General features: G+C 47.9%; 1 protein-coding gene across 11 annotated transcripts in view; it reads right to left on the bottom strand.

Moving 5' to 3' along the window:
- Positions 1-25,777, bottom strand: part of MICAL2 (microtubule associated monooxygenase, calponin and LIM domain containing 2) — a 392,610-nt gene that overhangs the window by 70,435 nt on the left and 296,398 nt on the right. For all 11 annotated transcript variants that reach the window (XM_077453572.1, XM_077453576.1, XM_077453578.1 and 8 more), the window contains 2 exons: positions 13,213-13,387; positions 10,069-10,196 (listed from right to left, as the gene is read on the bottom strand). In XM_077453572.1, coding sequence (XP_077309698.1) covers positions 10,069-10,196; positions 13,213-13,387 — 303 coding nt within the window. The remainder of the gene's footprint in view (positions 1-10,068; positions 10,197-13,212; positions 13,388-25,777) is intronic.

Raw genomic sequence — 25,777 nt, 5'->3', positions numbered from 1 at the left:
CAATTATGAAACATAAGATGTGAGGCATCTCTGCATATTTCACTACTTCCTCGCTGGGGAGGAGTTCAAACATTTGTTTGACCTGTTCCTTAAGGAACTGACACAATCCTACGGCTGCGACTGTAGGTTGCACCACAGCGCCGGCCATGGAAAAGGAGGCTTTTAACAAGGTTTCCAGCCTTTTGTCAGCTGGATCCTTAAATACCTGCGCATTATCCAAAGGACAAGTTAGGTTTTTATTCACACAAGAGATAGCCGCATCAACAGATGGGGCCCCCCATTTCTTGGTGAAACTTTCCTCCACGGGATAATTCATAGAAAACCTCTTGGGAGGAGTAAACAGTTTATCGGGATGTCCCCAGTCCTCATACATCAAGTCAGCCATTAAAGGATGAATTGGGAAGGAACAAGCAGTCTGTGGGGCTTTCCTGACTCCCAGGGAAGAGACAGAGGATGTAGCGACTTCAGCAGGCGGCATTCTGAACGTGGTACGCACCAATTCAGTGTAATACTGCACCTGCTTTCTGAGTGCCTGGGAGGAGGGGACTAGCTCCTCATCCTCTGACTGATCCGACTGCTCATGATCCCTTTCCAAAGATAGGGATCTCTCCTCATTTTCAGAGCAACTGTCTGAGAGAGGGATTTCAGCAGAGGGAGGGGATCTACCCCTTTTTCTGCTATCTTTTAGGGAAGCAGAAATAAAATTCATTATCCTCCCTTCAAAACTCTCCAATGAAGCCCTAAGGGAGTCCTCAGTGACATAGACCAGGGCTGCGACATTAGGAGAGGCTGCAAAGCCTGAAAGGGGCACTGACTCGTCTTGAGATGCAGGCTCCACTCTTGCAGAGGGGGATGGTAACCTGCATGCACCTTTGGAACCCCTGGACCTAGGCGGTGACTTGCCAGTGCTTTTGTTACCTGCCCCTGAAACCCTCTTACGAGGAGACATAGTACTGAGCTACAAAGCAGAGTTACTAATGTAAAATGCAATCACTTGTTTGTGCTTAAAGTCTCACAATAAATCAATATTAGCTTAACTGCACAATATGATGCCGAGTAGGTGTCTTAGGGTTTGCCTGGATCCAATCCCACGGATGCTTACAGCCCACAGCTCCTGTGTCTCACCTTACAGTCCCCTGACGCTCTGGGCTTTTAAATTGGCCGTTTTGGCGCCTGCATTACAGCATAGAGCACCTGATTGTGCACAGCTGGCAACCACACCCCCCCCCCCCTTTCCCCATTAGGCCGGGAGCGCGCCCGGCGCGCGTGCACGCGCCCGCGCGCGTGCACGAGGACCGCGGGATCCGGGGGGGGGGGGAGGAGAACCCAAAAGGAGTGACCTGGGGACCCCCTGATCTGCGTGGGACCCCTTTTTTACCTTTATTGTGGCAGGGACTGCAAGGAGACGTGAGAGCTGGAGAACCAGGCACTTCACTGAGCGTGTTAGTATTAAAAGGCATGTAAGTATGCATCAGGCTGCTCTTACTCCATCTAGTGGTGGAAACCAGGTAAGACATACAACTACTCACAGTGAAGAAATCCATTCATATATTAAATATATAGGATGACTTCCCATACCTGTTCCCCGCCGCAGGAATTGCTGTGTTCAGACCAATTCCAGCCTTCACCCATCACGGCGGGTATTGTTAGCCAACCTTCAGGCGTATCTGGGGTTCTTACGAAAAGATCCTCCTACCTGGGCCTTGTAAAAAACTCTGCCAGAAACTTACGGGCGCCCTGAGTCAACAGTACCCCAAGTCTGGTTGTCCCAGAGTCCAGTCTTCCAATGGAGAGGACTTACAGGCAAAACCTCGTGTCTTCGGCAAACGAGGCCCGGGTACCATACCATCTTGGGAGTCAAATATCGGCCCGAGGTATGGATCCGGTTTGTTGTAGCCCTTCGGCCCTCGCCGGGACCCGCATAGAGCTAAGTTTTACGTGACCATCGACCAGACACTGGCGAAAAAACTGAGGTGCCTCCCGGATGGGAGGGGTTATATAGGGGAGGAATTCTCCTTAATTAGGGTCAACCAGTGTCCAATCACCAGAGGTGCCTATATAACCCACTATGTAATGAAGCTCCTGTGTCCCGTGATGTATGATCAAGAAATGTTATTGGTAATGTAATATCCCTTCGTTCCTCCATAGTGAGGTTTGGCTGTCGCCGCTGTAACCATATGCCGCCTGTGGATTGGTCGGCGGTTGATACGAGGGTTGCAGCAATGACGTTAGTTCGCCTTTCCACAGCGAGGCTTGGTTCGCTGAGTGGTTCATTAACCGAAGTAACTGTTACCAAGCCTCGTTTTCAAAACGAGGCTTGGATGCCGGTTTTATAGCCCGTGGATTGTCCGCGGCTATGGTTGCCATGATAATGGTCATAGCGGACATGGCCCGTGTAATTTTTCCATGTAAGTTTTACTTATTGCCTTCATGTTTGGCAGTTTAATTAACTATTTTGTGTAATTCCCGGTTGGGTTGACACAGGAAGTGACGTTATGCGGAGCTTGTTTCCGGCGTCACGGTTCAATGTGGGGTCACCATACCTATTTAAGCGGTGTCAATGTAGGGGGGGGTCTGCACCCCAGGCGACGACTGGTTAGTCGAAATGCGTCGGGTCGACCTTTCTACACACATCGCTCCTGTACCGGTACTCATTCCGATCTACGAAATGTGAGTGTGTATTTTTATACTATGGGTGGCACAGTGGTGTAGTGATTAGCACTCTCACCTAGCAGTAAGAAGGGTCGCTGGTTCAAATCCCAACCATGACGCTACCTGCTTGGAGTTTGCATGTTCTCCCTGTGACTGCGTGGGTTTCCTCCGGGTACTCCAGTTTCCTCCCACACTCCAAAGACATGCAGGTAGGTCAATTGGCTTCTGTCCAAAATTGGCCCTAGTATATGAATGGAGACCTTGGATTGTGCGCTCCTTGAGGGTAGGGACCGATTTCAGTGTGCAATGTACAGGGATAGGGACAATTGTAGACACTCACTCAGGTTGAACTGGATGGACTGGTGTCTTTATTCAACCTTAGTAACTATGTACTACAATAAATACTACTTTTACAAAAACGGTATCACGCCATGCAAGCCCCTCTTTCTTTTTTATTGCATAAGGTATGTTACGTGGTACCCAGCCTCTGATTCTACTGGGTACCAGTACAGCCTCTGAAATATTGAGGTCCATTTTCCATTCCCATCCCATTGATGTTCTATCCTCTGATGTCGGCCGTTGTGAATCCAGGACCAGCTGCATCCATTGGGTTTATTGAGCATAGCAAGCCTGTGTGACCTGAGGGGTACATGCCCTTCCAAGTCATTACAATCTGGTAAGCCTCCTCCTATTCACGGTGGTGGTCTTTTTTGGCTATTTTTGCTTCTCAAGAGTCACATCTGCGGTTGAATTTCTATGTTTATTTGTTGAATCACATTGACACCTGGACTTTTTTAGTGGTGCATTGTATTTAGGACTGTTTATCTATACACAGAGGTGTAGTCAGTACACCATTTCACATGTGGTTAAATTCACATAACTATTCATATTAGAGGCATTTGTGCCTTGTACTAGATATACAATTTATTTTTCACTTGTTTGTACGAGTAGCACTGCACTTAATCGCACCGACCCCAAGCTTTTACCGTCCCTCCAACCGCAAGGCTTAAAAGACTTAGCTTGGCCTTTTAATGCACTGTCTATAAAATGTGGACTTCAATTGTCACTCATTCGGGGAGATTTGAGCAGGCTTACAAACGCGTTGGTCTGTGGGTTTTCTAATACTGAAGTCATCCAGAAGATGGCGCTATTGATCTACGAAAGAAAGTAACCGGATAGTCCAAGCGGGAAAAAACTCCACTCACTATTGCAAAAAGGTCTCCGTCATTTGTAGGCCCATTTAGAAAGACTCAGGGGGGGGTGTTTTTAAAGGGTGGTTGGAGGAAGCTTGAGATATTTATATAGTTTACTGATAATCTCTCTGTGGGACATCCATAAAATAGGTAGGCAACTTCTGCACATTGAAGGGTTACCAGAGTCACCTTGTGTTCAATGGAGGAAACGTTTGAAATTGAAGTGTCATTGGGTCGTATCCCAACCGTGACACTACCTGCATGGAGTTTGCATGTTCAACCTGTTCAGCAACCAGTTTCCTCCCACACTCCAAAGACATGCTGGTAGGTTTATTGGTTAACTGGCCCTAGTATGTGTGTATAGGAGTATTTATCTATACACAGAGGTGCGTGTAGTCAGTACACCATTTCACATGTGGTTAAATACACATAACTGTTTATATTAGAGGTGTTTGTGTATTGTACTAGATATAAAATGTATTTTTCACTTGTTTGTACGAGTAGCGCTGCACTTATTTGCGCCGACCCCAAGTTTTTACTGTCCCTCCAACCACAAGGCTTAAAAGGCTTAGGGGGGGGGGGGGGGGGGGTTAAAGGGTGGTTGTTAGAAGCTTGAGATATTTATATTGTTGTCAATAGTTTACTGATAATCTCTCTGTGGGACATCCATAAAATAGGTAGGCAGCTTCTGCACATTGAAGGGTTACCACAGTCACCTTGTTCAATGGAGGAAACGTTTGGATCTGAAATTGAAGTGACATTGGGTCGTATCCCAACCGTGACACTACCTGCATGGAGTTTGCATGTTCAACCTGTTCAGCAACCAGTTTCCTCCAACACTCCAAAGACATACTGGTAGGTTTATCGGTTGCTGTCTAAACTGCCCCTAGTATGTGTGTATAGGACTGTTTATCTATACACAGAGGTGCGTGTAGTCAGTACACCATTTCACATGTGGTTAAATTCACATAACTGTTCATATTAGAGGTGTTTGTCTATTGTACTAGAGTGCCTTGCGAAAGTATTCAGCCCCCTTGAACTTTTCAACCTTTTGCCACATTTCAGGCTTCAAACAAAGATATACATTTTTATTTTTTGTGAAGAATCACCAACAAGTGGGACACAATTGTGAAGTGGAACGAAATCTATTGGATATTTTAAACTTTTTTAGCAAATAAAAAACTGAAAAGTGGTGCGTGCAAAATTATTCAGCCCCTTTACTTTCAGTGCAGCAAACTCACTCCAGAAGTTCAGCGAGGATCTCTGAATGATCCAATGTTGTCCTAAATGACTGATGGTGATAAATAGAATCCACCTGTGTGTAATCAAGTCTCTGTATAAATGCACCTGCTCTGTGATAGTCTCAGGGTTCTGTTGAAAGCGCAGAGAGCATCATGAAGACCAAGGAACACACCAGGCAGGTCCGTAATACTGTTGTGGAGAAGTTTAAAGCCGCATTTGGATACAAAAAGATTTCCCAAGCTTTAAACATCCCAAGGAGCACTGTGCAAGCGATCATTTTGGAATGGAAGGAGTATCAGACCACTGCAAATCTACCAAGACCTGGCCGTCCCTCTAAACTTTCAGCTCAGACAAGGAGAAGACTGATCAGAGATGCAGCCAAGAGGCCCATGATCACTCTGGATGAACTGCAGAGAACTACAGCTGAGGTGGGAAAGTCTGTCCATAGGACAACAATCAGTCGTACACTGCACAAATCTGCCCTTTATGGAAGAGTGGCAAGAAGAAAGCCATTTCTCAAAGATATCCATAAAAAGTCTCGTCTAAAGTTTGCCACAAGCCACCTGGGAGACACACCAAACATGTGGAAGAAGGTGCTCTGGTCAGATGAAACCAAAATCCAACTTTTTGCCCACAATGCAAAACGATATGTTTGGCGTAAAAGCAACACAGCTCATCACCCTCAACACACCATCCCCACTGTCAAACACGGTGGTGGCAGCATCATGGTGTGGGCCTGCTTTTCTTCAGCAGGGACAGGGAAGATGGTTAAAATTGAGGGGAAGATGGATGCAGCCAAATACAGGACCATTCTGGATGAAAACCTGTTGGAGTCTGCAAAAGACCTGAAACTGGGACGGAGATTTATCTTCCAACAAGACAATGATCCCAAACATACAGCAAAATCTACAAAGGAAAGATTCACAAATAAACGTATCCAGGTGTTAGAATGGCCAAGTCAAAGTCCAGACCTGAATCCAATCGAGAATCTGTGGAAAGAGCTGAAAACTGCTGTTCACAAACGCTCTCCATCCAACCTCACTGAGCTCCAGCTGTTTTGCAAGGAAGAATGGGCAAGAATTTCAGTCTCTCGATGTGCAAAACTGATAGAGACATACCCCAAGCGACTTGCAGCCGTAATCGCAGCAAAAGGTGGCTCTACAAAGTATTAACGCAAGGGGGCCGAATAATTTTGCACGCCCCACTTTTCATTTTTTTATTAGTTAAAAAAGTTTCAAAAATCCAATAGATTTCGTTCCACTTCACAATTGTGTCCCACTTGTTGGTGATTCTTCACAAAAAATAAACATTTTATATCTTTATGTTTGAAGCCTGAAATGTGGCAAAAGGTTGAAAAGTTCAAGGGGGCCGAATGCTTTCGCAAGGCACTGTAGATATACAATTTATTTTTCACTTGTTTGTACGAGTAGCGCTGCACTTATTCGCGCCGACCCCAAGTTTTTACCATCCCTCCAACCACAAGGCTTAAAAGGCTTAGCTTGGCCTTCAATAGTCACTCATTCGGGAGATTTGAGCAGGCTTACAAACACGTTGGTCCGTGGGTTCTCTAATACTGAAGTCATCCAGAAGATGGCGCTATTTATCTATGAAAGAAAGTAACCGGATAGTCCAAGCAGGAAAAACTCCACTCACTATTGCAAAAAGGTCTCCGGCATTTGTAGGCCCATTTAGAAAGACTCGGGGGGGGGGGGGGGGGGGTTTAAAGGGTGGTTGTTAGAAGCTTGAGATATTTATATAGTTGTCAATAGTTTATGGATAATCTCTCTGTGGGACATCCATAAAATAGGTAGGCAGCTTCTTCACATTGAAGGGTTACCACAGTCACCTTGTGTTCAATGGAGGAAACGTTTGGATCTGAAATTGAAGTGTCATTGGGTCGTATCCCAACCGTAACACTACCTGCATGGAGTTTGCATGTTCAACCTGTTCAACAACCAGTTTCCTCCCACACTCCAAAGTCATACTGGTAGGTTTATCGGTTCCTGTCTAAACTGCCCCTAGTATGTGTTCATGAGTATGTGAGATAATGGACTTTAGATTGTAATCCCTCACGCTATATAAATACCTGTAATAATTAAAATAAATGAACATAAAATAAGTACAAAGGCCAATGCATTTCAGTGGCTTATAGCTCCCTATACAGTGCCTTGCAGTGGGCAGGAGGACAGGAGAAACCCTACAGAGTTCTGGGGTCTCCAGGGAAGGGTGCTGTTAGTGTCACAGCACCCAAAGACATCTGAAACAAAAGTGTTCTTCTAAGCTTGTTGTTGGATTATGATGTCTGTGCTATCCTTTGTGGATAGAATGTTGGGGTACACACACTTAAATCTTTTATCCCTCAAAACAGAAGGTGGGTCTGGCAACTCAACCTCGGCAGCTCTACCACAATGCCAATACAATGGGGTGTCAGCCTCTCAAAATCAAAAGTCTAAACAAAACTGACAAAGAGCAATCGATGGTCATCGGCAGGCTTGGAGAAGCTGTGAAACATTACAGAACAAGCAGGGCCAAGACAAGGGGTGGGCAAGAAGGGCGACTGCCCTGGGCACTGTGGTATCATATGAGGTGGGGAGGGGCACCACAAGAAGATTGGGGGGGGGGTGCTAGGAGTGGCGACTTAGAGGGATTTTTGTAGGGAGAGGGTGGGGGGAAGAAGGTTTGTGGCAGGAAAGGGCAATTTGGGGGGCATTTGTGCTGGGAGGGGGATTTGAAGTGGGGGGAGAAGATGTGTGCTAGAAGGGGTGAATTTTTTGGGGGGGGGGGCATTTGAGCTGGTAGGACTTGTGCTGAATGGGGAGATTTCAGCAGGGGTGCATATTTGTACTGGGAGGAGGCACAATTTATGCTTTGGGGGTGAGCATGCAGATTAGTGTTCAGTGTTTTTTTTGGGGGGGGGGGGGGGGGAGAGATTTTTGGTGACACATGACGCTTATACATCTTGTGGCCTGGCACAGTTTGCCATGTTTTCCCCGGGCTCTAGATGACCTTGTCCCACCACTGAGAACAAGAGTAGTTGAATGTGCCTAACTGCTACTAGCTCTAGAATAGTCCCTGAAAAGGTAGAGATGGCCTGGAGAAGCTATTAAAGGTCTTCAATGTTACAGAAGAAGAGTAGTTGAACATGCCTAACTGCCACTAGCTATACCACAGTCCTCGAAAAGGTAGAGCTAAGGCTTTGTACTTGGAGCATTTATCTGTAAAAACAAAAGGTGTTGGTTGGGTCTGGCAACCCTATCTTGGCAGCTCTACCATAACGCCAATACCAAGGGGCAGTGGACTCCCAAATTCAGAAGTCAAAACAAAACTCACACTGAGAACCAGATGGTCCTTGGACTCTTAGGGCGGCCCTCTTTTTTGCAATTATGACTATTTCTACCATGACCTGGAGAAATTAGAAGCTTGGAGAAGCTAAAAAAACATAATAGAAGTTGTTGAATGTGCCTAACTACTACTAGCTATAGAATAGTCCCCAAAAAGGTATAGATAGCCTAAATATGCTATAAAAGGTCCTCAACATTACAGAAGAAGAGCAATTGAACGTGCCTAACTGCTACTAGCTATACCACAGTCCTCGAAAAGGTAAAGCTATGGCTTTGTACTTGGAGCATTTATCTATAAAAACGGAAGGTGTTGGTTGGGCCTGGCAACTCTACCTTGGCAGCTCTACCATAACACCAATACCAAGGGGCAGTGGACTCCAAAATTCAGAAGTCAAAACAAAACTCACACAGGTCATTGGACTCTTAAAGCGGCCCTCTTTTTGTCAATTTTGACTATTTCTACCGTGGCCTGGAGAATTTAGAAGCTTGGATGCTTGGAGAAGCGAAAAAACATTTTAGAACAAGGAGTTGTAGAATGTGCCTAACTGCTACTAGCTATAGCATAGTCCTCAAAAAGGTACAGATTGCCTAAAGAAGCTATGAAAGGTCCTCAACATTATAGAAGAAGAGCAATTGAACGTGCCTAACTGCTACACCCCACCACAGTCCCTGAAAAGGCAGGGATAAGACTTTGCATTTGGATATTTTATATGTCAAAACAGAAGGCAACTCCACTTCAGCAGTTCTACTACAATATCAATACCAAGGGGTAGTAGCTTCCTAAATTCAGAAGTCCAAACAAAAGAGCACCAGATGCTCATCTTAAGTCCTTGGACTCTTGCAACAACCTCTTAAGACAACTTTTTGGCTGCATGGAGTTTGCATGTTCAACCTGTTCAACAACCAGTTTCCTCCAACACTCCAAAGACATACTGGTAGGTTTATCGGTTCCAGTCTAAACTGCCCCTAGTATGTGTTCATGAGTATGTGAGATAGTGGACTTTAGATTGTAATCCCTCACGATATATAAATACCTGTAATAATTAAAATAAATGAACATAAAATAAGTACAAAGGCCAATGCATTTCAGGGGCTTATAGCTCCCTATACAGTGCCTTGCAGTGGGCAGGAGGACAGGAGAAACCCTACAGAGTTCTGGGGTCTCCAGGGAAGGGTGCTGTTAGTGCCACAGCACCCAAAGACATTTTAAACAAAAGTGTTCTTCTAAGCTTGTTGTTGGATTATGATGTCTGTGCTATCCTTTGTGGATAGAAAGATGGGGTACACACCTCTACCGCAATGCCGACCCAACAGATATATGACCGCTGTTGGCTTTAGATAGTGACTCATGTAGAGCATAACAGGGCAGATCGGGGGAACTTTCCTAACAAATGTATAAGTACAGTATGTGTTACATTTTTGTTATCTGAATACCATGGTTTATCTATTTGAAGCATTTTCCGTTTGTTGACTTATTTGTGATCTATAGTCCTACAGGGACTATTTGCGGAAGTCTGTATAGTTCTAGTTCTGTATAGTTATAGTTCCCTGTCATTGCTTGTTGCTCAGGTTTTCATACAGATGTATTCAAGGTGCACAAAACATTTGGCCATATAGAGTATCTACTGTATATTTCTCACCATCAATAGCTTTAGATGGGTGTCCTGAGTCTTTCTGGGTCTCGGAGGATCTTTCCTTTTTCCGCGATGAGAGTCTCCTGCGATGAATCCTGCCGTGATTCTCCTCTGGGGCACACTCCTTGTCTGAGCTGGAAGATGATACAAAGAGGTATTAGATATTGTTTAACCACAGGTAGACACTAAGCACTATAATTCATTCAGCGGACCGGGGACTTTACCGATTATTTCATTTATGCTAAAAAAAATGCTCTAGTAAAAAATAAAAACCTTCCCAACTAACTATATGGCACCTCTGGCATCCCTTTAGAGAAGTTCTTCTCAACCAGGGTTTCATAGAACCCTAGGGTTCACCAGAGGTTGCTAGGGGTTCCCTGAGCTGTGGCTGATTGAGGTCTCCATCAATGGTGTCTGCAGAGTCCGGCTTTCTTCCTCGCCGCCGGCCTCTTCTTCCGACTTCGGGGGTCTTGTCCCCCTCTTCGGTTCTTCTGCCGGGCCACCGCGCCTTCTTATAACTCTTTTACAGGCGGTGGCCTGGTCTTCTGTCGCTGCCGCCGCCTTCCGTTCTTCTTCTTCTTCTCCAGGAGATGTTGACTCGATGATCTCTCCGGCCGTAATGCCAGGGACGCGCTGCGCTGCCACTTATATAGGGACAAGGGGCGGTGTCACATGGGTTTATGTCACATGGGTTGGTCACATGGGTTGATGTCACATGGCGACAGTCCCAGCATCCTCCGGGACTGTGACATCGTAAGGGGGCGGGGTCACCATGTGACACCAACCCATGTGACATAAACCCATGTGAAACCGCCCCTTGTCCCTATATAAGTGGCAGCGCAGCGCGTCCCTGGCATTGCGGCCGGAGAGATCGTCAAGTCAACATCTCCTGGAGAAGAAGAAGAAGAAGAAGAAGAAGAACGGAAGGCGGCGGCGGCGGCGGCGACGGCGACAGAAGACCGGGCCACCGCCTGTAAAAGAGCTATAAGAAGGCGCGGTGGCCCGGCAGAAGAACCGAAGAGGGGGACAAGACCCCCGAAGTCGGAAGAAGAGGCCGGCGGCGAGGAAGAAAGCCGGGCTCCTCCGCTAGTAAAAGAGCTACAAGAAGATAGCGGAGGAGTCCGGCGAGAAGACCCCCGAAGACGGAAGACCCCCGGAGCTGTGCAATAAAGTATTTTATCTCGTGTGTTGTGTTTTTTTTGTACTTTTATTTTACAGGTGAATGGGTAGGGGTACATTGTACCCCATACTCATTCACATAGGGTGGGGGGCCGGTATCCGGGGGCCCCCTTATTAAAGGGGGCTCCCAGATTCCGATAAGCCCCCTGCCCGCAGACCCCGACAACCAACGGCCAGGGTTGTCGGGAAGAGGCCCTTGCCCTCATCAACATGGGGACAAGGTGCTTTGGGGTGGGGGGGCCGCGCGGCCCCCCCTTCCCCAAGGCACCCCCCATGTTGAGGGCACGCGGCCTGGTACGGCTCAGGAGGGGGGGGGGGCGCTCGCTCGCCCCCCCTTTCCTGGCCGGCCGGGTAGCGTGCTCGGACAAGGGTCTGTTGTGGACTTGGGGGGTACCCCCACGCCGATTTTTTTTCGGCGTTGGGGTTCCCCTTTAAGTTCATACCAGGCGGCGGGGCCCGCGACGTCTCCTTCGCGGGCCCGCCTACCTGGAGAGTCCGCTCATTTCAAAAGTACGGCGGACTGGCATACACACGGCCGGAATGTCCGCCGAAATGCGAGTCCGGCAGGAAGATTGGAGTGCAACACGGCATTCTAAGTCCGCCGTACTTTCGGGTCAAAAAAGTATGCCGGAGGCTACACACGGGGGGATTGTTTGGCGGACTTCAGTTTGCCGGACTTTTCCACCGGATTGTTTGATCGTGTGTACGCGGCATAAGGAGTGCATTCTTCCCTCTGGCCACCAATGTAAAGGGCATTCTTTCCACTGACCACCCATGGGAGGAGCATTCTTCTCACTGGCCACCAATGTAAACAGTATTTTTACCACTGACCACCTATGTAAGGAACATTCTTCCCACTGACCACCAATGTAAGGAACATTCTTCTCAATGATCACCAATGTAAGGAACATTCTTCTCACTGATCACCAATGTAAGGAACATTCTTCCCACTGACCACCAATGTAAGGGGCATTCTTCCTATTGGCCACCAATGTAAGGAACATTCTTCCTATTGGCCACCAATGTAAGGAACATTCTTCCTATTGGCCACCAATGTAAGGAACATTCTTCCCACTGATCACCAATGTAAGGGGCATTCTTCCTATTGGCCACCAATGTAAGGAACATTCTTCCTATTGGCCACCAATGTAAGGAACATTCTTCCCACTGACCACCAATGTAAGGGGCATTCTTCCTATTGGCCACCAATGTAAGGAACATTCTTCCTATTGGCCACCAATGTAAGGAACATTCTTCTCACTGATCACCAATGTAAGGAACATTCTTCTCACTGATCACCAATGTAAGGAACATTCTTCCCATTGATCACCAATGTAAGGAACATTCTTCTCACTGATCTCCAATGTAAGGAACATTCTTCTCACTGATCACCAATGTAAGGAACATTCTTCCCACTGATCTCCAATGTAAGGAACATTCTTCTCACTGATCTCCAATGTAAGGAACATTCTTCTCACCGATCACCAATGTAAGGAACATTCTTCTCACTGATCTCCAATGTAAGGAACATTCTTCCCACTGATCACCAATGTAAGGAACATTCTTCTCACTGATCACCAATGTAAGGAACATTCTTCTCACTGATCACCAATGTAAGGAACATTCTTCTCACTGATCACCAATGTAAGGAACATTCTTCTCACTGATCACCAATGTAAGGGCCATTCTTCCCATTGGCCACCAATGTAAGGGCCATTTTTTTCACTGACCCCCCAATGATTTGGTTTTAGAAAGGTTCTTCGATATCTGCCATTTTTTTAAGGGTTCCTCTGTGGCAAAAAGGTTGAAAAAAGCTACTTTAGATGTTCATTTTTCATCAAGTGTAAAGCTCCCAGTACAGTAGACATATGACCCTTTCTGGGGATGTGTAAAAGTCCTGTACAGACTTCTGGAGACATGCCTAGGGAGATGATTTTGGGGAAATTCTCTGTAATAGTGAAATGGGATCACCTGCTCTCGTCGCTCAGCACCATAACACGGACAGCCGTCAGGTTATTCTCCGCGGCTGCCTCTTCCCCGGGACCGATCCTGACAGCCTTCCACTCCGTGGAGACGGACGAGTTCCTCCTTTTGAAAATGCTGAACGCAGAGTCACTTCTCGACTTCTTGGGGGAGGTTGGCTCATCTGTTGACCCAAACAAATTTTTTCTCAAAAAATGTTTTTGAGGTTCATTTTATTTTTGTATTTACAGTTTGCTTTTAAAGGGGGGGGGGGGGGGGGGGGGTCGGTCCAACCAAATGCTATTAGGTAAGTAGAGTTCCTTGTTTGGCTAACTCATAGGCAACTTCTCGGCAGTGAAAGGTTTTGGGTTTCCAATTCCACCCCCCAAAAGAACAACCAATATAAGACCTGTTTACCTGGTGAAGGATTCATCTTTCTGTCCATCCACTCTTTGGATTTACACAACTCTGTCATACAGCTCAGCCACGTCTGGGAGGGGAGGAGACCTGTTTTTTTTACTGACGCAGTTTAGTCACATTTATAGGTCTTTTCCCTCCCCCCCCCCTGGCCTGTGAATGAAAAGAAGGGATTGCCACACTAGTTTGTACACTCCATAAAAGGCTTTTCTCTTTCAACATGTTTCGGGGCTCAAAAACCCCACCCCTTTATCAGGGACCATAGGCTATCTTCCTCCAGGCAACGACTTGATCTGTATACACCTACTTGAGTCCCAATTTACAGTCCAGGTTGGTATCCACCACCCAATGGTTACCATTCTACAACCCATGATGAAGGGGAAGTGTTGATCCTCTGAAACGCGTTGAAAAAAAAAAATCTATAACGGACTGTACAAACTAGTCGGGCGCTCCCATCTATTCAAATTTTTTGCAAACTCCTCTGAGGGGTCCAGCAGGACGCCATGTTTTGTTTGTGTGCAGCCTCTAGGACCACGTACCGCATATAATGTCACAATAAAAACCACCACAAGGTTCAGTGCCCCTATACCATAAAAAGGCCAGCCTGGGAATGGACAGTGAAAGAGAGGCAGCAGACTGATGAGCTTGTCTCTATGTCATTCTGCTCTCTCCTGCAATAAGTATGCTTCCTGTACTGCAACATAACTGATTGGTTGCTTGTGCTGCTTCTCCCTCCCTGAGTCTGAGCTCTGCTGTGCAGGAGGCTGATACCAAGTCAAATTCAGGTATGTACACTGCTCTAATTTACAAAATACATTTACAGTGGCTGTGAACTGTTACATATACCCAGTCAGGTGATACACAGAGATGAAACAAATCCTCCTACATGAGTTGTACCTGTTTTTCCGCAGCCCTCTCTCCTTTACCGCCTTCTAAAGCACACATTTTACACAGCATTTCTGAGTTCTGGAAGACAGGGGGCGGGGATCTGATGTCACACACTGCACAGCATAGAGCTAGGAGCTGAGTGTAATCTGAGACCCGAGTGTAGGAAATGGAAGTACCTCCCTCTTCACGGTCTCATAGGGAAACATGCAAAGCTGAGGCTGTCGATTGCCTGCTGTGTGCTGGATGGGGGGGGGGGGGGATCTCTTGGTGTGGGCATTACTGGAACAGGTCCATCCAGCACCCAGTGCAAGAATGCAGAACTGCGCCCCCCTCCTATCACATGCCGAAAAACGGGTGTACAACCTTGTGCCATTCTTTGCCCCCTTGCTTTGGCTGTCCATGGTTGGCATGGAGTGTGCACTGCCCAAGTATGGCCAATCACTCGCTTTCTTGTGGCACATGCTCAGTGTGTTTTTTGTCAGTCATAGGTGGACAGGGTGGAGAGCAGGTATGTTGGAGTGACAGCAACAGCTGTCAGAGCCGACACACAGCTGCGGCCCACTGGTTGGTAGCCACGGATCTGGAGCTTGCAAGTGTGGCCTCCCCTACTGTTGCGCCCTAGGCGGCTGACCATCCTGCCCACCCCTTGTCCCTCCCCTGGCTGTTGGCACAAACTTTCATAAGTGATTCATGCAGATGGCAGAGGAATGAGAGAGGAAACTGTAACTGAAGTGCTTTGGATTGAGGCACATACACACTATAGAAGGATATTCTTTCTTCATTTTTCATTTCAGAGTTTTAAAACCACTTTAATGTATTAATAATTACAGCTTTTTTTTTTTATCTATCAAAAATAAATAAAAAAAATGACTTTCGAAATGAACATAATAAAGATATAATGAGATTTCAGCCTTTGGGTTTCCAATACTTTACATCTTGGAAGCCCTGGATGATCCTCAGCTTGCAATGTTCCTTTAAGCCATGACTTAAGTTGGGACATAATGCACAGAACACGGTCTCCTCTGCAGTGTCAGGATGAGTCCCGGTAATATAATATTTTAATAAGACCTTGTTAAATCATCACCGCGCCGGAGTCCAGGAACCCTTAACACGGACTCCCTCCAAGATTTTGCAGCATTCATAATTGGCTATTCCTGTCTGGTGATAATCCGGCCGCGCTCTATAGCGATTTCTTCAATTATATCCTCTGTGTGTTTGCCCGGGCATGTTCTACTTCCCCAGAATGTCTGCACTAAACGGAGAACACGTCCCAACCTCAGCAGGTGTCATCAGGTAGAATCACAGGCCGGCATCTTTTATCTCTAAAGGTCTTGAGCCGCGGTATCTATGTTCCCAACTCCGCCTGCCTCAGCCATTGTGAGGGAGTCTGGTTCACTACTGGCTCATACAAGAGGTTGAGGGTGGTAAAACCTGGTGTTTAAGCCAGACTTTAACTGCCCCCCCTCCCCCAACTGACCTCTCCTTTAGCAGCTGGGGGTATACAAATGCCGCTGCCATGAATTATACCCCCTACTGCTTTCAGTGGGTGCTACTCCCACCAAGAGTGAATGAGACCACTCTGCAAGCGCCCCGCAAACTGCACACAATGCAGTGCACATGGTTGCGACATGCTAGTACAGGGTTCATGGGTTAAAGCAGGTGGTAAAGAGGCGAGAGCTCATTTTGAACTTTCCTCCTGCTAATTTGAGGTCATGTCCCCGTTTTCTTGATCTGAGTATCATACTGAAATGCCTTCCCTCTTGAACCTCATTAACACCCTTCATTCATTTAAAGGTTCCAGTTATATCTCCCCCTTTCCCTTCCTTCCTGTGGACTGTACATATTGAGTTCCAGAAGTCTCTCCTGATATGTTTCGTCCCTCAGACCTTTCACCATTTATGTTGCCCGTCTCTGGGCTTGTTCTATCTTATCAATATCTTTTTGTAAGAGAGATCTCCAGAACTGGATACAGTATTCTAAATGAGGTCTAACTAAAGGTCTATATAGAGCAGTGATTCTCAACCAGGGTTCCGTGGAACCCTAGAGTTCCTCCAGAGGTTGCTAGGGGTTCCTTCAGGATTGGGCAATTACTGCCTCTCAGATAAGTTCCCACTCACACCATTGATCTTTTTAGCTTCCCAATTCTTCCCAATGACGACAAGTGTAAGGACCATTCTTCCCACTGACCATCACACATCACACTAATGTATCACGAGTTGTAGATTTCAAATTTTTACAAGGGATTCCCCCGGGGCCAGAGAACTATTTCATGGGTTCCTCTGTGTTGAAAAGGTTGAGAAAGGCTGATATAGAGGAAGCAGGACCTCCTACGTCTTGCTGGTGATCCCTCTAGTGATATAAAAATCTATATAAAGAAATCAGGATCTCCTTCCCACTGCTGGTGATCCCTCTAGTGATATAAGGATTGATATAGAGGGATAAGGACCTCCTTCCTCCTGCTGGTGATCCCTCTAATGATATAAAGATCTATATAAAGGGATCAGGAGCTCCTTCCTCCTGCTGGTGACCCCTCTAGTGATATAATGACATATATATAGAGGAATCTAGACCTCCTTCCTCCTTCTGATGATCCCTCTAGTGATAGAAAGATCTATATAGAGGAATCAGAACCTCCTTCCTCCTTCTGATGATCCCTCTAATGATATAAAGATCTATATAGAGGGATCAGGAGCTCCTTTCTCCTGCTGGTGACCCCTCTAGTGATATAATGACATATATATAGAGGAATCAGGACCTCCTTCCTCCTTCTGATGATCCCTCTAGTGATATAAAGATCGATACAGAGGAATCAGGAGCTCCTTCTTCCTGCTGGTGACCCCTCTAGTGATATAATGACATATATATAGAGGAATCAGGACCTCCTTACTCCTTCTGATGATCCCTCTAGTGATATAAAGATCTATATAGAGGAAACGGGACCTCCTTCCTCCTGCTGGTGACCCCTCTAGTAATATAAAGATCTATATAGAGGAAACGGGACCTCCTTCTGGTGACCCCTCTAATGATATAAAGATCTATATAAAGGGATCAGGAGCTCCTTCTTCCTGCTGGTGACTAGTGATGGCCGAACGGTTCGCCCGGCGGTCGTTTCGCGGCGAATTTCCGACTTTCGCCGTCCGCGGGTTCGAACGCCTTTTTCCGTCGTTCGCCCCGGCGGACTTACGTGTTTAATGTATACAAGAACTTTAACCTTTCGTGACACGTTTATCATGTGTTACAGGACAACCAATTGAGACATGACAGCTCATGGACACTTGGACATTCCCCCTAACCTATAAATACACCCGATCCGGTGGCCATTTTACATTCTTTCTTCTGTCACTGTAGGGAAAGGATCCTGTGTGGAGTAGGGACAGAGAAAACGCTAGCTATTTGGTACACAAAAGTTCTTTTCAGGACTGGTATAGGTGTTAGGTCAGCAGCCTGAGTTTCTTTTGTCAGTTTAGATAAAGGGACAGAGCGCTGTATGCTGCTATTTTAGGGACAGCTCAGCCAGATTAGTCTTTCTTCATCATCATCATCATCATCATCATTAGCTGTTACTATCAGGTCCACAAAAGAGCTGTTCCAGCTAATCGTTCCAGCCTACTCTTTTTTGCCAATTTGTATAGGGACAGGCAGGAAGCAGTGTGTCAGGCAGTGAGGATAATTTTAAAGACTTGCTGTTACTATTAGTTCCACAAAGGTTCTTTTCAGGACTGGTATCAGTGGTACGGTAATAGGCTTGTACACGTATAATATTCTTTCTTCCAAATATAGAAAGAATATTATACTTGACTGCTGCCCTTCTGCTGCAGTCTGCTAATCATTCACAACTCACTTGTTCCACAAAGCTCTTTATCAGGACTGGTAACTTGGTCTGTCTAGGGTGCTACGGTACATAGGCTTGGGTGCGGTACAGTCTGCTGTTCTGTAAGGACCGCTATCGGTCCACAATACATAGGGTTGCCGTGCACTACTGCTGACCGCTGCCCTATACTGCAGCAGTCCTTCATTGGTATAGGGACTGACGTACAGTCTGCTAATCACTAACACACAACCTGCTTGGTCCACAAAAGTTCTTATAAGGACTGGTAACTTGGTATAGGGTGCTACGGTACATAGGCCTGAGTGCGTTACAGTCTGCTGTTCTGTAAGGACCGCTATCGGTCCACAATACATAGGGTTGCCGTGCACTACTGCTGACCGCTGCCCTATACTGCAGCAGTCCTTCAGCGGTATAGGGACTGACGCACAGTCTGCTAAACACTAACACACAACCTGCTTGGTCCACAAAAGTTTTTATAAGGACTGGTAACTTGGTATAGGGTGCTACGGTACATAGGCCTGAGTGCAGTACAGTCTGCTGTTCTGTAAGGACCGCTATCGGTCCACAATACATAGGGTTGCCGTGCACTACTGCTGACCGCTGCCCTATACTGCAGCAGTCCTTCATTGGTATAGGGACTGACGTACAGTCTGCTAATCACTAACACACAACCTGCTTGGTCCACAAAAGTTCTTATAAGGACTGGTAACTTGGTATAGGGTGCTACGGTACATAGGCCTGAGTGCGTTACAGTCTGCTGTTCTGTAAGGACCGCTATCGGTCCACAATACATAGGGTTGCCGTGCACTACTGCTGACCGCTGCCCTATACTGCAGCAGTCCTTCATTGGTATAGGGACTGACGTACAGTCTGCTAATCACTAACACACAACCTGCTTGTTCCACAAAAGTTCTTATAAGGACTGGTAACTTGGTATAGGGTGCTACGGTACATAGGCCTGAGTGCGTTACAGTCTGCTGTTCTGTAAGGACCGCTATCGGTCCACAATACATAGGGTTGCCGTGCACTACTGCTGACCGCTGCCCTATACTGCAGCAGTCCTTCATTGGTATAGGGACTGACGTACAGTCTGCTAATCACTAACACACAACCTGCTTGGTCCACAAAAGTTCTTATAAGGACTGGTAACTTGGTATAGGGTGCTACGGTACATAGGCCTGAGTGCGTTACAGGTCTGCTGTTCTGTAAGGACCGCTATCGGTCCACAATACATAGGGTTGCCGTGCACTACTGCTGACCGCTGCCCTATACTGCAGCAGTCCTTCAGCGGTATAGGGACTGACGCACAGTCTGCTAAACACTAACACACAACCTGCTTGGTCCACAAAAGTTTTTATAAGGACTGGTAACTTGGTATAGGGTGCTACGGTACATAGGCCTGAGTGCGTTACAGTCTGCTGTTCTGTAAGGACCGCTATCGGTCCACAATACATAGGGTTGCCGTGCACTACTGCTGACCGCTGCCCTATACTGCAGCAGTCCTTCATTGGTATAGGGACTGACGTACAGTCTGCTAATCACTAACACACAACCTGCTTGGTCCACAAAAGTTCTTATAAGGACTGGTAACTTGGTATAGGGTGCTACGGTACATAGGCCTGAGTGCAGTACAGTCTGCTGTTCTGTAAGGACCGCTATCGGTCCACAATACATAGGGTTGCCGTGCACTACTGCTGACCGCTGCCCTATACTGCAGCAGTCCTTCAGCGGTATAGGGACTGACGCACAGTCTGCTAAACACTAACACACAACCTGCTTGGTCCACAAAAGTTTTTATAAGGACTGGTAACTTGGTATAGGGTGCTACGGTACATAGGCCTGAGTGCAGTACAGTCTGCTGTTCTGTAAGGACCGCTATCGGTCCACAATACATAGGGTTGCCGTGCACTACTGCTGACCGCTGCCCTATACTGCAGCAGTCCTTCATTGGTATAGGGACTGACGTACAGTCTGCTAATCACTAACACACAACCTGCTTGTTCCACAAAAGTTCTTATAAGGACTGGTAACTTGGTATAGGGTGCTACGGTACATAGGCTTGAGTGCGGTACAGTCTGCTGTTCTGTAAGGACCGCTATCGGTCCACAATAGATAGGGTTGACGTGCACCACTGCTGACCGCTGCCCTATACTGCAGCAGTCCTTCAGCGGTATAGGGACTGACGCACAGTCTGCTAAACACTAACACACAACCTGCTTGGTCCACAAAAGTTTTTATAAGGACTGGTAACTTGGTATAGGGTGCTACGGTACATAGGCCTGAGTGCGTTACAGTCTGCTGTTCTGTAAGGACCGCTATCGGTCCACAATACATAGGGTTGCCGTGCACTACTGCTGACCGCTGCCCTATACTGCAGCAGTCCTTCATTGGTATAGGGACTGACGTACAGTCTGCTAATCACTAACACACAACCTGCTTGGTCCACAAAAGTTCTTATAAGGACTGGTAACTTGGTATAGGGTGCTACGGTACATAGGCCTGAGTGCGTTACAGTCTGCTGTTCTGTAAGGACCGCTATCGGTCCACAATACATAGGGTTGCCGTGCACTACTGCTGACCGCTGCCCTATACTGCAGCAGTCCTTCAGCGGTATAGGGACTGACGCACAGTCTGCTAAACACTAACACACAACCTGCTTGGTCCACAAAAGTTCTTATAAGGACTGGTAACTTGGTATAGGGTGCTACGGTACATAGGCTTGAGTGCGGTACAGTCTGCTGTTCTGTAAGGACCGCTATCGGTCCACAATAGATAGGGTTGACGTGCACCACTGCTGACCGCTGCCCTATACTGCAGCAGTCCTTCAGCGGTATAGGGACTGACGTACAGTCTGCTAAACACTAATACACAACCTGCTTGGTCCACAAAAGTTCTTATAAGGACTGGTAACTTGGTATAGGGTGCTACGGTACATAGGCTTGAGTGCGGTACAGTCTGCTGTTCTGTAAGGACCGCTATAGGTCCACAATAGATAGGGTTGACGTGCACCACTGCTGACCGCTCACCTATACTGCAGCAGTCCTTCAGCGGTATAGGGACTAAGAGTTTTGTCACAGGGTCATTTAAAAAATGACATGCAGAGGAAGAGGCAGGCCCTTCCGCAGGGGTGGTAGGGGTAGGGCAGGAGCAACAGGCTTGAGCCAAAGTGGGAAGTTGCAGAAGGTGCGTTCAATTACTTTAAAGGATGCACCAGACTTGGTTGAGTGGCTCGCTCAGCCTTACTCTTCTGCACCCTCCTCATCCTCTCGATCTGCACCCTCTTCTTCACTCTCTGCTATGTGCACCCCCAAAGACACTACCACCAACAACACGACCACCACCACCACCACCACATACCTTCCGCTTGAGTCACTGGAATTATTTTCCGATCCATATCAAGAGGACATTTCTGATGCGCAGCCACTCTTGGTATTGGATCAGGAAGAGGAGGTAGCAACAAGCGCTACTCAGCAGTCTGACGCCAGTACCCAGATCAGCCCAAGGAGGAGGTTGGTCCCCGGTGTTGCTGCCTACTCTACTTATAGCGGTGGGGAAGGTGACGTTGATGATGACGTGTCTAGTGATGTCACGTGGGTGCCCACAAGAGAGGAAGAGGAGGGGAGTTCAGAGGGAGATATGGACCAGCAGATAGGGAGGAGAAGCAGCAATGACTTACATTGCACAGCAGGGACAAAGCAGACTGCAAATGTATCAGGAGCGAGTCATCGACCATGTACGGTCACATCTGGCGCTCCCAGGACACCGGCACATGGCTCCGCAGTGTGGGCTTTTTTTAACGTGTCCGCTGCTGACAATAGCGTTGCCATCTGCAATCTTTGCAGTCAACGCGTTAGTCGCGGTAAGCCCAATACTCACCTAGGGACGACCGCCTTAAGAAGGCACATGAGCAGCCATCACCGAGCCCAGTGGGAGCAACGGAACACACAAAGCCACACTGCAGGCTCTCACCGTCCAGCCTCGTCTTCTACTTCTCCTTCTCCTCTCTCCTCACAATTGTCCTCCACTCCACCTTCCATCACGCCAAGCTCACATTTTTCTGCAAAAAGGCAGGCTTCCGTGGGCCTAATGTTTGAGCGTAAAAAAATGATGACGCCGGATAACCCTCTTGCCCAACGGTTGGCGGCTGGCTTGTCAGAACTCATAGCCCGCCAACTACTGCCATATAAACTGGTGGACTCGGAGGCCTTTCGCAAATTTGTGGCCATTGGAACACCACAATGGAAGGTCCCAGGAAGGAAGTATTTCTCAGAGAAGGGCATCCCAGAGCTATATGGCCATGTTCAGCGGCAAGTGAATGTATCTCTGGCACACAGTGTCGGTGCCAAGATACATCTGACCACAGACACGTGGTCTAGCAAACACGGGCAGGGAAGGTATATCAGTTTTACTGCCCACTGGGTGAACCTTCTGACGGCCGTCAAGCATGTAACCCGTGGCACCCGTGTAGATTTGGTTTTACCGCCACGGATTGCATGCAGGCCTGACTCTTCTTCTCCTCCTCCTACTCCATCCTCCTCCCTCTCCTCCTCAGCTGCCTCCTCCTTTTCCGCTGCTAGCGTCTCTTCCACTGCACCGCCCAAGCTCCCCAGAACCTATTCCACATGCCAGGTGAGACGTTGCCATGCCGTGCTGCGTCTGTTGTGCCTGGAAGCAAAGAGCCACACTGGCCCGGCACTCCTTTCAGCTTTGCGTTCACAGGCAGATGAGTGGCTAACACCGCTCAATTTGACAGTTGGTAAAGTGGTGTGTGACAACGGTGCCAATCTGCTTAGCGCATTGAAACAGGGCAAAATCACGCACGTGCCGTGCATGGCACACGTCTTAAACTTGGTCGTGCAGCGATTCCTTGTCAAATACCCTGGGGTCCAGGACATCTTGCGGCAGGCAAGGAAAATCTCGGCCCATTTCAGAAGATCTTACACGGCCATGGCTCGCCTTGCTGACATTCAGCGGCGACACCATCTGCCGGTCAGACGTCTTATTTGCGATTGCCCGACGCGATGGAACTCAACCTTCTATATGCTTGATAGGCTGCTCCAGCAGAAACGTGCAGTTAACGTCTACCTGTATGAACTCTGCGAAAGAAACGGTTCTGGGGAGCTGGGTTTTTTTTCACCGCGCCAGTGGCTGCTCATGCGCGACACATGCAGACTTCTGCGGCCATTTGAGGAGATCACCAAACTGGTCAGTCGCAGCCATGGCGCCATCAGTGACATGGTACCTTATGCCTTCTTTCTGGAGCGTGCATTGCGTCGTGTCATTGATCAGGCTGTGGAGGAGCAGGAGCGGGAAGATGAGGAAGTCGCAATGCTGGATGAATTCCCAGGGGGGGCTACTCTATCTGAGACAAGTCAACAACAGGAGTCTGATGAGGAGTCAGAGGAGGATGGTGCCGGGGCGGATGAGCAGGAGCAAGAAGAGCATGCTTTAAACCTTTCTGGGATCCCTGTTGTGCGAGGATGGGGAGAGGAGAATGAAGAGGACGACATTATCCTGGATGATGAGCAGGAGCCAGGCCACCACACCGCTTCCACTTTAGTGCAAATGGGGGCCTTCATGCTCCAGTGTTTTAATAGGGACCCCCGTATAAAAAGCATGAGGGTCAAGGACCAGTACTGGGTGGCAACGTACTTAGACCCCCGGTACAAACACAAAATGGCGGAAATGTTACCGCCGTCGCAGAGGGCTGTCAGAATGCAGCACTTCCAGGCCTTGCTTCGAGAAATGCTGCATTCTGCTTTTGCGTGCGCTGGCAGAGGAGCAATTCCCACTCCCAGAGAAGGATTTGCGGGTACCAATCCAACAGCGCCTGCAAGAAGAGGCCGGTTTGAAGATGTGTTGGTGACTTCGGATATGAGGTCATTCTTTCAGCCGACCCATCGACAGGTGTCATCCGGATCCAGCATCAGGGAACGCCTAGACCGTCAGGTGTCCGACTACATTGGGTTAACGGCCGATGTGGACGCTCTGAGGAGTGATGAACCCCTAGACTACTGGGTGGGCAGGCTTGACCTCTGGCCAGAGCTTGCCCAATTTGCAATCGAACTGTTGGCTTGCCCCTCATCCAGTGTCCTGTCCGAAAGGACGTTCAGCGCAGCAGGGGGGATTGTGACCGATAAGCGTACTCGCCTAGCTCACCACAGTGTTAACTACCTCACATTTCTAAAAATGAATGAGGCATGGATCTCGGAGGAATTCAACACATGTGATCAGTAGACCATGTATATGTCTATAAACAATTTTTGGAATCAAGCACACAGACCTTCTTAATTCATTTGGCTCACTTCCCTGACCCAAAAAAGCACACCGTACTATATGCCCCTACCCTCCTCTTTGAAGAGGTTGAGCGGTGTCATATTTCTACTGGGGCTGCTTATTATGAGGGGTTCCCACCATCCCTGTGCTGTGCTGACTTCCTCCTGGGTGTTCTTATTATGAGGGGCTCCCACCATCCCTGTGCTGTGCTGACTTCCTCCTGGGGGTTCTTATTATGAGGGGATCACACCATCCCTGTGCTGTGCTGACTTCCTCCTGGGGCTGCTTACGGTGCTGCTGTCAGCGCTGTATGTCACGGAGCTGCTGTCAGCGCTGTATGTCACGGAGCTGCTGTCAGCGCTGTATGTCACGGAGCTGCTGTCAGCGCTGTATGTCACGGAGCTGCTGTCAGCGCTGTATGTCACGGAGCTGCTGTCAGCGCTGTATGTCACGGAGCTGCTGTCAGCGCTGTATGTCACGGAGCTGCTGTCAGCGCTGTATGTCACGGAGCTGCTGTCAGCGCTGTATGTCACGGAGCTGCTGTCAGCGCTGTATGTCACGGAGCTGCTGTCAGCGCTGTATGTCACGGTGCTGCTGTCAGCGCTGTATGTCACGGAGCTGCTGTCAGCGCTGTATGTCACGGAGCTGCTGTCAGCGCTGTATGTCACGGAGCTGCTGTCAGCGCTGTATGTCACGGAGCTGCTGTCAGCGCTGTATGTCACGGAGCTGCTGTCAGCGCTGTATGTCACGGTGCTGCTGTCAGCGCTGTATGTCACGGAGCTGCTGTCAGCGCTGTATGTCACGGAGCTGCTGTCAGCGCTGTATGTCACGGAGCTGCTGTCAGCGCTGTATGTCACGGAGCTGCTGTCAGCGCTGTATGTCACGGAGCTGCTGTCAGCGCTGTATGTCACGGTGCTGATGTCAGTGCTCTGTATTACGGTGCTGCTGTCAGTGCTCTGTATCTCCTGCACCCTCTTGTTTGCCTACCCTGGTCCCTGACCTTCCCTCTCCTCCATTGCCTTCATTAGCTCCATAGTCCTGAATTGTCAGAACAATTTCCCAAATAAAAAAAAAATGCTTGTAGTTATCGATCCCAAATTCACCTCATACATGTATTATGCTATTGTCCAGGTGGTGGGACTACGTGCTACCCCCTAATAATTA

Source organism: Lithobates pipiens, unplaced genomic scaffold, assembly GCF_037356315.1.
Source record: "Lithobates pipiens isolate NorthernLeopardFrog02 unplaced genomic scaffold, aLitPip1_a1.2 Scaffold_24, whole genome shotgun sequence".
NCBI classification, from domain to species: Eukaryota; Metazoa; Chordata; class Amphibia; order Anura; family Ranidae; genus Lithobates; species Lithobates pipiens.
This window is presented reverse-complemented; position numbering and strand designations above follow the sequence as displayed.